Source organism: Larimichthys crocea, chromosome XVII (assembly GCF_000972845.2).
Source record: "Larimichthys crocea isolate SSNF chromosome XVII, L_crocea_2.0, whole genome shotgun sequence".
Classification (NCBI taxonomy): Eukaryota; Metazoa; Chordata; class Actinopteri; family Sciaenidae; genus Larimichthys; species Larimichthys crocea.
The window spans coordinates 18753331-18768402 of NC_040027.1; the positions used below are offsets into that span (position 1 = coordinate 18753331).

General features: G+C 42.0%; 1 protein-coding gene across 1 annotated transcript in view; it reads left to right on the forward strand.

The window, feature by feature from the left end:
- cpamd8 (C3 and PZP like alpha-2-macroglobulin domain containing 8) overlaps positions 1–14219 on the forward strand; it is a 41482-nt gene extending 27263 nt beyond the window's left edge. The window contains exons 32-44 of the mRNA XM_019279542.2: positions 563–649; positions 807–943; positions 1120–1275; positions 2103–2165; positions 4234–4496; positions 4597–4684; positions 7593–7667; positions 7874–7979; positions 8194–8304; positions 8387–8599; positions 10075–10149; positions 12336–12537; positions 13176–14219. Coding sequence (XP_019135087.2) covers positions 563–649; positions 807–943; positions 1120–1275; positions 2103–2165; positions 4234–4496; positions 4597–4684; positions 7593–7667; positions 7874–7979; positions 8194–8304; positions 8387–8599; positions 10075–10149; positions 12336–12537; position 13176 — 1577 coding nt within the window. The 3' untranslated portion in view covers positions 13177–14219. The remainder of the gene's footprint in view (positions 1–562; positions 650–806; positions 944–1119; positions 1276–2102; positions 2166–4233; positions 4497–4596; positions 4685–7592; positions 7668–7873; positions 7980–8193; positions 8305–8386; positions 8600–10074; positions 10150–12335; positions 12538–13175) is intronic.
- The last annotated feature ends 853 nt before the right edge of the window (positions 14220–15072 follow it).

Below are 15072 nucleotides of genomic sequence, written 5' to 3' on the forward strand. Positions count from 1 at the left end.
ATGTTTTACCAGGTGACAAAGACCAGATGTTGAATGAAAATGTTCTGTAAGAACAAGACTATTGGAAAAATAATAGAATAATATTTTGATATGCTGTAACATAAAAATAAATGGCTTCTTTTTTTTTTCCAGATCTTTGGAACAGCACTAAAACCATTAGAGATTTACAGTTAAAGCCTCCAGTTTGAATAAGCAGTCAGGCACAAGATATAGGAAAGAAACAACTGTGAAAGGGGCTGCTGTAGTCCTCAGCAGTAGCTCAATCCACTCCTCCCTTTTCCTCCCCTGTTTCTTATCTCACTGTTGGTTCCTTTTCCTTCTCTTCCTCTCAACTGAAACTTTCTGCAAGTTTTGGCAGATTTAACATAGTTTAGGGGGAACACAACAATGTTCTTACTTGATCACAATAATTTTATTCCCCAAGTACAATGAAGACAGAGGGCTTGGTTGCATAGTTGCTGAAAGATTCAGACAATTAGGATATTGATATAATGAGTCATATGATACAGAATGCCGCCCCTGCGCCCTCTCTGTCTTTATCTCGCTTTGTTTGTCTTTGTAGATGGACTCACCCACTGGAGTCTGACTGGCAGCACTATGACAGATGAAGACACTTTCATGGGCTTCAGCGATGGTCTCTCTCAGTCAGGTATACTGCACAGCTATCAAATTGGAGCCAGTTACATTAGTATTAGCTGCTTCCTGTCATCCTTTTGGACAACCACACAGATCTGATATTGAACACTCAAATTAAATCCAGAATCCAAATAACAATCAAGTTCTAATTTATTCTTGTTTGTTCCCAGTGGTGTCAGCAGAGGTGGAGATGACAGCCTATGGTCTTCTGACCTACACCCTTCTTGGGGATGTGGCTTCTGCCCTGCCTGTGGTCAAATGGCTCTCCCAGCAGAGGAATGCTTTGGGTGGCTTCTCCTCCACACAGGTATCTCTTTAGGTTTCTCTCCAGCCACTTGTAGCAGCATAATTCTGCAATCTAATAAAAAATAATGCAGCACTTATGACGCTACAGATATAAGCTGATACTACTCAAGATAAAATAAATTTTTATCAGTCCCAAAATGCATTTGTAATGTAGATCTTTGCTAAACTCCTGTGCAGGACACGTGTGTAGCTCTGCAGGCTCTGTCAGAGTATGCCATCCTGTCCTATGTAGGAGGGGTCAACCTCACCATCTCACTGGCCTCCACCAACCTCGACTTCCAGGAGACCTTTGAACTCAACAGGGAGAACAAGAAACTTCTCCAGAGTGCCAAGGTAATAACATCCATGGTAACAATCATTAATAAAAGTGTTTTTGTGTGCAGACGAGGCACAAAAAGCTATTTGCCGTGCTGATCTCTTTAGATCGTTCATCCCAGATGACAGCTCTTTGTCAACATTAATTGTCATGTCCCTTAATGATTGCCAGTACTTCAGAGGGAGGCATTTTACTTGAGAGAAACCCCAGTGCTTTAGTACAATTTAGAAACTTTTCCATCTTTATTGCAGTGATTGATGAGTAACTATGTACCGGAGCCACAGTCTGGCATTAAACATTAATCTCTGTGTTTCTATGTCCGGCTGTTTAGTAGCCAGGACTTTTTCACACTGCCAAACCAAACCAGGCTTAACTGGGCTGGATTTCCCAAAAGCACCTTGTTGGTCTGTTGATTTAATAACTGTGTTTTATTGGACTGTTTGCCCACACATTACAAACTTGACAGTGTGGGCACGAACTACATTGGCCGGGGCACTGTGGCGTCAGGTCAGCACTGCTGTGTGTAAGCGTGTGTGTGTGTGTGTGTGTGTGTGTGTGTGTGTGTATGGGTGTGTGTAAGCGTGCTCCATCAGGCAGCCAGAGTGGTTCAGGTGAGAGTGCAGTGCGTTCTCTCTGCCGGGCATGTTCCTCTGCTGTGATTAGTGGTGTCAGCTTAATTGGGGGCAATTAAGGCCTGCTGGTTAGTAGCCAGGGAACTAGTGGCAGTGCAGCAGGCTACAGCATTCATTCACTTGATAAATGACTCACTCACCTCCCCCTGCCCCCTCTGACTCTCTTTGTTTCTCTTCTTTCTTGTCTCTCTCTCCCTCTCTCTCTCTTTCAGATCCCCAGTATCCCCACAGGCCTTTTTGTCAGCGCTAAAGGAGAAGGCTGCTGTCTCATGCAGGTATTGTGGTGCTCACACACATAAGCTCACACAAAACAGACACACTTGCAACCTTGAAGATTGCCCCCCCAAAAAAACAAAAAGGAACTGTAATGCTTATTTGCTTAATGCTTAATTGGTTCACCGCAAGAATCTGGCGGCACAGTCCGTCGCTGTCGCCCCACAATGTCCAAATTCCTCCCTGTAAATTGGAGTAATCTGGTAGAGTTTAGCCAGTTGTTTTGGAATGTGTTGATCATTCCTGTTTATTCCTGTGGTCTCCTGGACAGGATGCTGTTTACTTCCTACCTTGTCACAGACAAACAAAAACCCCTTTCATAAACGGTAGGAGTCATTTTTCCTCTTAGTTGGATGATATTTTACTGTCTTCTTATCACCAATGTTTAAATGTTTGTCTGTTTCAAATCTAAACAAGACATAAATGAAAAAACATGTGTGATCAAGGATGTTTAAAAGTCCTGTTTTTTCGGGAAAAAAAACTGTATTTGAGATATGACTTGATTTGACTGAGGCAGAGCCAGCTACAGCAGCGGATGTTGTGCTCTGCTGTGAAACGTCTTCCAACTCGTTCTTCTCAGCAGGTTTCTCGCACACAAACACACAATTTCTTTCTTCACACCTCTCTCCCTCTCTACTTTCTCTCCATCCACACCTCTCCGTGCGTCAACACACTCCTCTGACAGCCCCTCGGGCCAGCAGCACCTGGGCTCTAATGAAATACAAGAGCGGGGCAATCAAAGAGACCTGCGTGTGTGTGTGTGTGTGTGTGTGTGTAATGTGTGTGTGTGTGTAATGTGTGTGTGTGTGTGTGTGCGGGTGTGTGTGTGTGGGGGGGTGTGTGTGTTTGTAGACATGTATGTGATGAGTATACGTCCTGTGCCTGAGGATTATTATTTAGTAGCTTTGCAAAGGTTTCAAATCAGACTGGGTGATTTATTCAGAATGTGTACAGTTCTAGGAATAATAATCTTCTGTGAAATTCAAAAGAGCATCAAAGCAGTGAGTTGTCCTCAGGCTGAAATAGTAGTCTTCTGAATGCATGTCTTGTGTCCAGTGAATATGATTTGTGGTTTATGCTTTAAAGTTTTGCCTAAGCCTTTTTTTCCTGAATTTCTAGTCTTTGCACGGCCGGAGGTCCTAAATATTTGAAGTCTAAGTAGCTTGTTTCCAACCCATGATGCCAAAACATATTAATTTTGTTTTTTTTAACAAGTAGCTACCTCAAACACATACCAAATATTTGGCAAACAAAAAAAAACAATGTGATAGCAGACATCATGACAAACTATCAGCTGATCCGACAAACAGCATTTCTCTATATATGAAAATGTAAAGCTACAGCCAAAATCACAAAGAAAAAAAAATCAACTTAACCAGACTAAATCAATAGTGATGCTCACAGCTCTGTGGGGCTATATATAAAGCTATATATGCTACAGTAATTATCACCAAACACAAAGTACAACTCAGGTTGAGAGGAATGTGATGAGTTTTAGTACTGTACTGTGTATCGTGAAAGGTTAACTAATGAAAGTTTTTGGGTTAGAAAAGTTCAGCCTTGGACACGAAGGTGTGTAGCAGATTTCATTGTAATTCGTCCATATAGTTGTTGAAACGTTTCACTCAAAACCACAAATGGAAAGTTCATGGTGGCATTTGGGGAAAACTTAGGGAATCACGAAATTCAGTAGGATGTATCCTCAGGGACCAATGATTGTCTGTACAAAGTCTGTCAGTCAAGTCTGCTTGGTGACAGTCTTGTACATGTTGAAGTATTTCACAGGCGAAGTGAAAACTTTGATCTGCTGTAGGCACTATAGGAAAAGTCTAGGTATCACCAAAGTCTTTAGGGTTCATCCTCTGACACCATGAAGATCTCCACAAAGTTTCATGGCAATTCATGAAATGGGTGTTGAAATATTTCTGTTTGGATCAACATGGCTCTAAGGATGGTGACAGTGCCATACATGGAGTCATGGTGGTTTCTCTATTTGAGCATTTAAAGTTAAATTTTTCATGGATACCATTCTTAAATACTGCCCTTGTACTGCTCTCTGTGTGTCTGTAGATTGATGTGTCTTACAACCTACCCGACCCAGTATCCAAGCCAGCCTTCCAGCTCAAGGTGGACCTGAAAGAACCTTTTCAGGAGCGACACCAGCAGCCCCCCTCCTCTTCCTCCTCTTCCCGTCATCCCTCCTCGCGTTCCCGGAGCCGTGCTGACAACCGTTCTGAGCTTAACCGTAAACGCCGTGCGCCCATCGATGATGACGACCCAGCAGCCCACCAGGACAAAATGGACTTCCACATCTCCTTAGAAGTCTGTGCCAGGTAGAACACACTGTGTATACAAAAAAAAAATGGTTAGCCTCACACATATGCACAGCTCTGCTTCTGACAATTTTCAACGTAATCTCGACTCTCTGTCTAGGTGGCTCCATTCAGGCTCGTCCAACATGGCCGTCATAGAAGTTCCAATGATTTCTGGTTTCCGAGCAGATGTTGAAAGTCTAGAGCGGGTTAGTAAACACAGTAATGGACACACTATTGTTAAAGGTCTAGAGATTGTACATCATCCTGAACATGCACAGACCCATATACATCCAGTAGTTGTTGATCATAGTGGCCCACAGAATGCTAGACAGGCAAGGCAAGTAGTCAGGTAAGTGCCCAAACTGAAAGGCAGGTAGTAGAAAGAGAGACAGATGCTTCCACATCTGGTGGCCATTTGACGAAGCGCAGTATGTCCTGGAATTCATCAGACTCCTCCTGTTTCCATTGCAGACTCGTTTGCAAACCCCAGGCTCACGTGTACACATTCACACCCACACAGGATGCATCCCTTGACGTACTTGCATTAAAAAAACACACATACTTTAGACGGGGATATTATTTCTATTATACAGTAGACGGTAAATATTTGTCGGAGAAGGGAAGGAGTCAAGTGTTTACCTGTTATTCTTTCCATTGTTGTAAGAAGCTGTTTGGACAGAACAGCTCCTAAAGACTTCCTCTCAGCCTCTCAGTGCTGTGAATGTGAAAGTATTTCGTGCTTCTGCGTGTGTTTGTATGTGTCAGAGAAATGGTCATTAAGGTGAGGGTCCTTTTTTATGGTGTTTTTTTAGGTATGATAAGAGAAAGGCCAGCCAGCTCATTCACTGTGGGGTTACAATGTCTCAGGGTCAGAGGCCATCGGGCCTCAAGACCAAACACACACACACACACACCTTATTGGGCCTCCTGAGGTACAGATTTAGAGTAAACTTCTATACTTTTCAAAAGACAGAGGGAAGAGACAGAGGTTCTGTAACTAGGTTAAATGAGTAGCAGACATAGGATGGATGGGTGAATTGAGAAATGGTTAATACTGATGGAGAGCGAAAGAAATTGATGATGAATTTAAGGGCTGGATTCAGGTCAGCTCCCCAGCCACCCATCAGAAGCCTGTCCCTTATTACTAGACAGTTATAGGGCTCTAGTCTGCAGGCTTCCACCTCTAAAAGAGCCACCTCTCTGGCTACCTGGGGAGATGTTAAACACGCACACACATACATACATACACACATATACTGCTGTGAGTGTGTCAGTTGAGGCTGACCTGAGTTGTAGTGGCTAACAAGCTCGGTTTACACCCCTGCTGGCCTCCCTTGGAGTTTTACTGCTGGCTGCCCGACTGCCACTTACATTCCTCAATTTATGGTGGCAAGCTTGGCTTCTACAGTCATGTCTAGTTGCTTTCATGGAAGTTGTAGTCATGAATGATTAGTTTGGTGACTGACTGGGAGCTATCACAGCCACGGCCTCTTATCACCCAATATAATGAGCTTTGTTTAACAACTCAGAACACACTGTGGGTATAACATTTGAGTTATGGGAGTTCATTGGCAATGTTTAGTTGCTAGATAGACAAACAATGCTTTTGTAAACAGAGAGACCAATTGTCTGGTGTGTGTGTGTGTGCGCATGTGTGACAGAGAGAGAGAGGGAGAGAGTGTGTGTGTGTGTGTGTATGTGTGTGTGTGTGTGTGTGTGTGTGTGTGTGTCTCGGTGGCGCCAGCTCAGGCTGAGCACCTCATAAACCCCTGCTGTCCAAAGGCTGCCACCTTTGACAGAATGAAAAATCCCCCCGTGGGGGGAATTAACTTGCTGGCTCTCTATGCGCACAGTCAAATTTGCAGTAAACAGCTTCCTCATTACTCATTCATACACTCGATATGTTCATGCATGTCTGACCCAACTATACATTTGTGCACAAGGTTCACAAAATACCAGAAACTATCAGAACTACGCTACACTGATCAGGTGATCCCAAAGGAAAGCTAGGATGCCTTGTTAATTTTGATTAATATAGGCCTAGCCAAGTCCATGATTGGCGACCTGTACATTTTCCACCTCTGTCGTCATGTCATGGTAGAGTGCATAAGGTTTGCATTCCAGTTGTAGAGCACATTCAAATGCAGACCCTGTGGACTCAGTTGGGTGGTAATGACTTTACTGATTCAAATCATATTGTTTAGTGGGGTGTAAAGATTCACAATCACTATGCCATTCATACGGTTGCGCTGTTTGGCCCCGACTGTCTTCAGTTCAGTAACGTTCGTAAGTTCAGTACAAAACGAGGCCTATACAAGCAGTGTTTATAAGGCTTATCACCCGTATTCGCAACATTTATCACATCGTTATTGTTTCTGTGGTTTATGTTGCCTTTTAAGCTTTTAACAAGAAGTCACTGTTAAATGCTTCTGATTCACTCAATGACAGCATGGATTCATTATAGCCAGTTAAGGGTTTTTTGTCTCAAGCTTAGCTTTTTATATTTAATCTCAGTGAATAGTAAACCCTGGTTAGCATGAGATGGAGCTGTCCATTACGCCGTGGTGCTGATTACTATTTGTGTCCAATTCCATGTGCTTGACTACAAGTTGTCCACTAATGTTAGAATCAAATGCACAGCTAACTTGACAGCAACTTCTGTATTCCTTGTCCATGACTGTGCCTTTTTTTTAGTGTGTGTGATTGGTTATAGCCTAAAGTCTACATTTATTTTCATCACTATCAACCATAGTATTTACTTCTTCCAGACAGATAAATAATAATATATAAGAGAGAGCATAGATTCATGTGTGGTTTTTGTTAATAAAATGTGCCTTTTGTCATTATTTCTAAAAAGTTGTTAGTATCTTATATGTTAAGCTGGTTCAACACTAGGTTTATGTTAGACTATGTGAGGCATCACAGAAGTATTTTAAAAAATATGTCCCACTTTAGTGCTTCATCAAGAGAGACACACACACACACACACACACACACACAATCTGGACCAATTTCAGGACTAAGCCAAGCCGAAAACTTGGAGTTTGTGCAGTTTCTTGAGTCCAGTCGCGTTTTCATACATACTGACCTTGATTTTCTCGTCTCCCTCAATAGCTGTTGATGGACAAGCGAGTGGGTCTGAAGAGATATGAGCTGAATGGGAGAAAAGTGTTGTTCTACTTTGATGAGGTGAGTTAAATTCAAATCCTTCCTTGCTGCGTCAATCAGGGCTCTGCTCATGTCGAAAAATACTGTATGCGTGGTGATGGTGGATGAGGAGAGGGTTACCCAGTAGTGTTTGCACAGAGTTAGGGAGAATTTGTGGTGAAGTTGGGTGGAGAATGTTTCTGGGTGTTTTTGTACATATTTTGTCTGTGTTTATCACTCCTTCTTAGATCCCCAGCCAGTGTATGACGTGTGTCGCCTTCCAAGCTGTCAGGGAATACATTGTGGGCAAGACAGCACCTGTTCCGGTCAAGATCTATGACTACTACGAACCAGGTGTGCCTCTGATGAATATTTTAAGTACAGCTCTTTAAAGAGTTACAGAGCAGGAAAACTGTCTAACTCACCATGATTTATGAAGTGCCTTCTTTTTTTGTGGAAATGGGAATTTTCTTTTTTAAGTTTATGACCTAGTTATGGTGAGTGTCATCATTTTTTTGTGTGTGTGGATGTGTGAACGTGCCGGTGTGGGTCTGTGCTTGTCATGCAGCCTTCGAGGCCACCCGGTTCTACAACGTCAGTGAAAGCAGTCCGCTAGCACGGGAGCTGTGTGATGGACCTACTTGCAATGAGGTGGAAAGTTCAACCAGTCAGTGGATAGGTGAGACTCTATGATAATGCTATTAATGATTCCCAGGCACTCCATTTCCATTCAGTCTTTTAAAAACACATTTTTTCTACAGGTTTTGTGCAGGCGAACCAGTGCAACAATGTGTTTGGCTGTCTGGAGGAGGAGCAGTTTGAGCGTTGCACTTGCTACAGAGACTGCGGTTACGATGGAGAGCCAGTTTGTGGGTCAGATGGGCAGCTCTACCAGAACCAGTGTCAGATGGAGGTGTTTGCCTGTCGAAATGGGACACGCATCAAGCAGGTTCCGCTATCCCAGTGTCCTCACAGTAAGTGCTCTATCACTGTACATCAACTGGACTTCAGCCTTGCAACAGTTAGGCTCCATCCACTGACTACAGACCTACATCTCAAATTTGTCCAACAATAGGTCAGCCAGTTAGAGAAACAGTTGACCAATCAGAGCTTAGTTGGCAGGATTAAGAAGGGGGCATTGTCATCTATAAGTCTTTGATCACTGGAAAAAACTTTAAATGAGACTAACCACTGCTAACAAGAAAGACATTGGTGGGACAGGTGAATCACTTGCTAAGGCAAAACAAAACAACATTGTCCATGTTAGCTAATAATTAAAAAAGGCAATTCAGTCTAGTTATCAGGCTAACATTAGTGGACATGGTAGAAATGATAGCTTAGATCTCAATATTTATTTTGAAAAACCGCCACAGTCTCATAGTACTGTTATCATCATCTCGCTCTGTGTGCATCCACCCATAATTCAGTGAAGATTGTGTCTAGAGCAGGAAATAACGGCTCTATTCAAGCTTTTATCATCTGAATACTGTTCATTTTTTGATAACAGATGGTCTGTAATTCTCAGACATTGACAGGAAACAAGTATTAACCTGCATGAGTGTGTGTTCTCATGAACTCTTGTGACGTTTGTGTATTTTATTAGATTCAGTCAGTCGGCTCTGCTGTAACTCATTGTGAGACCGCGATCGCCCACAGATCCATATTGTGTGCGCATATGTACGTGTGTCTCTTTGCATGCACATGCAAGCGCGTCTACGCTCGACTGTGTGTGCCATGATCTGAGCTGTAGAAACAGCTGTTCAGGTGTTGAGCTGATTACTGGATGAGTTTTCCGAGGAGAGCTGCCCACCGTATCCCCCCACCCCCCCCAACGAACACACAAACACACCCTCTCTCGCTCTCTGCTGTATTACAGGGCTCTCTCCAAATGACAGAGTGCTTTTGTCCAGCCCTTTGAAATCCTTGTCACATTCCTTTCCGACGCACAGCCCAACAACAAAGGAGCCTTCATGTTGTGGAGCAGATTGGGAAAAGGCATAGACAAAACTTTGGTGGGAAAAGACCTTAGTTTGTGCCAAGTGGTTCATGCTGTAGATTATCAAAAGAATCGTATTTTTGTTTCAAGCTCCCCGACCTTGTTTGTTTGTGTATGGTTGTGTGGGGGAGATTCATGCCACCATTTCCCTGTTTTGAAAAGGAAAAAGATACAATTTGTTTCCACACACGGCCCCTCTGGCTATGGTTTGGCCCCTGCTATTTTTGGAAAGATTTTAATGCAGGCCTCTGTTGAGACTGAGTGTACATCATTGTTTTGCCAAGAAGTGTTGCTCAGTTGGGTGGATAATGCTTCTGGGCAGTATTTAGATTATGCAACAGTGAAACTCTGCGACACTGAAACTCTGTTGAATTCATTACAAGTGCTTTTTTTGTTCGTTTTTTTACACATAAATGTGAATAATCTATCATGTGTGTGTGTTTGTATTTCCAGTGGAGACCACAGTGGAAGATAGGCAACCAATAGCAAACCAGGAAACTGAGCAGCCCTCAGTGCCTGTACACACAGGTAACTTCTACCACACCTTTCCCTGATAACACACAGCTTTGCACCACCTCCCATCTCCCCCATAGACTACAATTTTTACATTTCGCCTCTATCTTGCTCTCCAACTTCCTCTCCATCTGCCTGTTAAGTCTAGCTGTCTACTATAGGTTTTACTTCTTCACCTGCTCTCTAAATGCTACAGCTTTGATTGTTGTATGAGTGTCATGTCATATGTCATTGACATGTAGCATTTTTAGTAAATTGTGTGTGTCTTTTCTTTTGTAATGGGAGTATACCAGGGCAGGAGAAGAAAAAGTAAGAGACAAAAAGTTGAAAGGTCTGTGGGGGATGTACAACTAAGAAAAGAAAGGGGAGAAAGATAGTCATAGAGGGATGAGTGCGAGACGAGATGAAAGAATAAAGAGGGGGAAAAACAGGGTAGAAGGAGAGAAAGGATGAGAAGAAGAAAGTAGATATGTAGGTGGGGTGTGTGGCAGCACATTCCCCTGCCACTACATCATGTCTACAATCGGTGTGATAAATAGGTGGATAGGTTTCACACTGCAAGCTTGATTGTTGCTCTGCCATGAGCTTAGATCAGCTGCCACTTCCAGAGAGGCAGCCAGAGAATTCCTGATAGGATGTTTGGCTGCGTGTGGAGGGAGGATGTAGCTGTGTTACATTTGGCAACGAAAATATAAAAAGGCAACTGCAGTCATTCACAAGTTGCAGGAGTGTGCATACTGTACATGCATGCTGTGCGTGCATGGATTTCATGTTGTAATATAAAAGCTGTTAATGATATATAACACTAACGTCTGCCTATATGGGTTTTTGAGATGTGTACAGGTGTGTATGTGTAGGTGTGTGTGTGTGTGAGTGCGTATGTGTGTGTGTGATGTGGCACAGCCTGCACTGACTTGTTTCCCAGCCTGCAGCTCCTGGTAGCTACAGCTCACAAAGCTGCTCTCAGTCAAAGGTCTCCTTAGTACAAAAGCTAACGCTTCACACTCACCACAGGAATGCTGTTATGTACTCACACACACATAACACACACGCACATATCTATCTATATATGCACGCACACATACATGTATTGCATGCTTACACAGGCAAATACGCCCTCACACACACGCACACACACACACACACTCAGCCACAATATAATATCCCTTGGATGATTAGATTGAATAAGTACTGTAAAAACACTGTCATTGTAAACCATTAGAATGTTGACGACATGCCCGCTAAGTGCACTGAGAGTGTAATAGGTGAAGGCGGGTTGTGCCAAGGAAATGACAGTTTCCACTGGAGCAGTGGAGGAAGCTGAAGCTCTGGAATTAGCTTCCCTGTGCAGACATGTCTTATTAGTGAACTTGTACCAGAGGGCAACATACAGTATAATGGATACACGGACTCACAGGCTTTATTTGAGATAATATTTATCTTAATGTGCACGCACTTTAGCCATGTGGACTTTTCTTTAAATCTTTTACACATTATTTTTGTGCATAGACCACACCGTAAAGCCAGTGTGTACCACAAACTTGTACTTGCGCTTAAATATACATGTACAATCCCCTATTCAAAAAGTATGATTTTTTTTTTTTTAGTAGCATCTTCTGTGATAATATAACATTTTAAGCAGGGAGGGACCCCTACTGTCTGAGGTGGGGTATTGCTGCAAGTGCTTCAGATGTACAACATGTTAAAAGCACCCTGTGAAGTTTTCTTGTAAACAAACAAAGGTTATGTTTCCATTCTTTCTCACCAAAATGCACTGCCCATGTCATAGAGGTGAAACGGACACACAAAAGAGTCCTTTTTCTTCCACATGAGAAAATATTGGAAAAAATTATTTTTGAATCATTTGAGACCTTCGAATTTACAGCCATGTTAACTGTTTGCTGCCTTCTTCTTCCCTGCTTTTGCCAACACTTTACTACATAAAGTTTGTTTTAGTAGATCAGTGGAATAAAATATAACCGTTAGTGGTAATTTGTATCAACTCACCTGCAAGCAAGTGTGTTTTTTGACAAAACAGGGACCCATGTGGTCATACTCCACAGGGTACCTTTAAGTCTTCAGTCTTCCAGTTCCTTTATCTTCAGCAACTAAAGTTTTCAGCATATTTCATGTATTGTGATAAACCAATGCCTGTTTGTTTTAACGTGCCTCCACTGTTCACCCCACCCCGGTCTCTCCAGGTGAAGAGGAGCAAGGGTCCATGGCAGAGGTGTCCTACTACTCCTATGAATACGACCCAGATTCTGAGCCTTTCCTTGCTGATGCAGTGGGAGGCGACCATTTTGACCTTCCTGAAGGTGGAGGGGATGTAGAGCAGAAGGTGCTCCTGCCAGCAGATACCCAGCTACCCACACTGGACACAAAAAACACCCCTGAGCGATGGTATGAGCTGCGATCTCTGGCATGTTTCTAGCGTGTTTCACCTGGAGTTTAATGGAAAATGCTGGTGTTTTTCTATCTGTTTTATTAATGTCAGCAAATCCCATGAAAAGACCCAAACTAACAACACACTGAGCTGTCACAATACTTGCTGAGTTCTCTATCTTGGTTATATCACTCAAAAAGTAAATAAAACCAAACTTTAAAACTCCAAACTTTAAAAAGTCTAGAATACCTAGAATAAGTTATATGCTACAGCACTCTAGTTTTAGCAAACATCAACCAAGATTCAATTGCCCAAAATATAGTATAGTCATTGTAATCAAGGGAATGCATCACCCAGTGCAACAGAGTATTTCTAATGAAACTAGTTATGCAGATAAAATATAAATATAAAATGAAGCCAGCCTCATACGCAGAATAAGTTGTAGTGACACTAAAGATGAACTGAGGTTTAATTTCCTGTCTCACCAGCTTTGACAGCGTTTATGGATAATTATTTTCAGATATGAAATGTTGTCGCTTGTTAAAAGTGAAACATTTTGCTGTGGCAGTTGAATACCACACAGGTTCTGATTGCAGATTGTAGGTGAAAGATGTTGAAAGATAAAAATGTGTGTTTTTTTTCTTGTCATCCACAGAAACGCTTACAGAGTGAAGCCATACCATCCTCCAAATTGTACATTATTTGTGAATATGCTAGTGAATGAAAAGAGAAGAGAGACTTGGGACTTGCTCAGCCTGAAAGGAAGTGATGGTGGAGTCTGGAGAATGAGAGTGTGACTTTGTGTGAGAGTGCGTGTTATAACGTGTTTTGAATGGAGTCTGCGTTGATGCATTTATATGTTTGCGTGTGTGTGTGTGTGTGTGTGTGTGTGCTATTAAGATAGTGTCCTCCAGACTTTAATTTTTCTTCCTCCAGACTCGTAGTCACCAATAGGCACCATAGCATCTTTGTTATTCACTGTACTGCCTTTATAATCACTAGAAGAAATAATCAAGTATTTATGTTTGTAATTACACCTGACTTTAAGCAAAATATTTTGTTATATTTTCTATCTGTGGTATTTATTTGTAGCTAGAGGTCATATCTTTTTTTTTTTTTTTTTTTTTGTCACTGCCCGCCCATACAGTCTACTTTCCTCCCTTGTGGTTCTTTGAGTTCAAACAAAAGATATGTGCTGTCAAAGGCTTTTTTTTTTCTTTCATAGCAAGCTTTAACCCAATTATTGAAATGTTTGATGACATTCCTGTGCTGGTATCCTGCTGGAAAAAGACATATGCTAACCATATGCTTTACAGAAACATAAGCTCAAATGTTTTTCATTTTTAAGATTTTTCATGGGCTTTTTGCCTTCATTCGACAGCACAGTAGAGATTGACAGGAAACATAAGGAAAGAGAAGAAGACTGACGTGCAACAAAGGTCTCTGGCCGACTCAAACCATGAACTTTACAGTTACAAGATGTATGTCTTTCGACGACTGGTCCACTAGGACGAACCAGCCCAGATGTTTCTGGAACCATCATCTACTCTCAAGTCACCTTTCACCTTACCTACCTTGAGATTTGATTGTACAGTTCATAAGCTATTTTGTTTTTGTTAAATTTTGATTCGTGAAGCAATCAACTTAAAAATCAAGAATGAAGTTTTGAATTCCTGTAAATGTACCAAATTTGATTAAATGTAGCCCCTATTCATATCAAATATTGTGCTTTTTAAAACAAATGAGAATAAAATTTGTATACAATCCAAGATTTTGTGAGTTGTATGTTGCCTCATACACTCCCAGGTTTAGATGACTCACTCATGTGTCCAGCCATTAATGTAGGTTACCTGGGTTTAAGTCAAGGCTTCTACGCTTCCTGTTTCTGTTATAGATTGTGTTGTTACAACTATAGGAAAGAAATAACTTTTTAGAACAATACAATCTCTGTAGTTGCAACACAGTACATGTATCTGCTCCACTAGCAGAGGAGCTGCAGTGCAGTTGTTTATGAAAGCTGTGTTGCTCCATTTCCTTTGAAAGGCTAGTTAAGTCTGGAGATAATTTCCTGTCAGCAGTGAGCTGTATTACAACCCTGCTGCTTCGAGGGCCCTCAGCTTTGATAACTGACTCTCTGATCCCTGGCATGCTTCTGTGTTGGAGACAGAAAGCATGTATGTGTGTGTGTGTGTGTGTGTGTGTGTGTGTATCACTTTGTCCACACTGTCTAAGTTTGAATGTGTTCTTGCAACTGCTCACAACAGATTCGGGTTACCAAAGCAGCAGCCCAGGAGAGAGTTAGAGCCTGTTAAAGTTTAATGTTTGTTTTCTGCACATGTCACTTGGCGACCCTCTCAGTTACTGTGGCCCCTGGCCATTCAGGGCTTTTAAACGAGTCCATCAAATCCCAACTACAAATCATCACTGGGATTAGAGCAGATCAAAGAGAGCTGAACTGAAACTGCATCTGGGTAATCAGTTTGACCTTAAGTTAAAGATGAGAAAACCAGTGCGTTGGCACTTCAATGGGGCCTGCTAAATGAAAGTGTTTG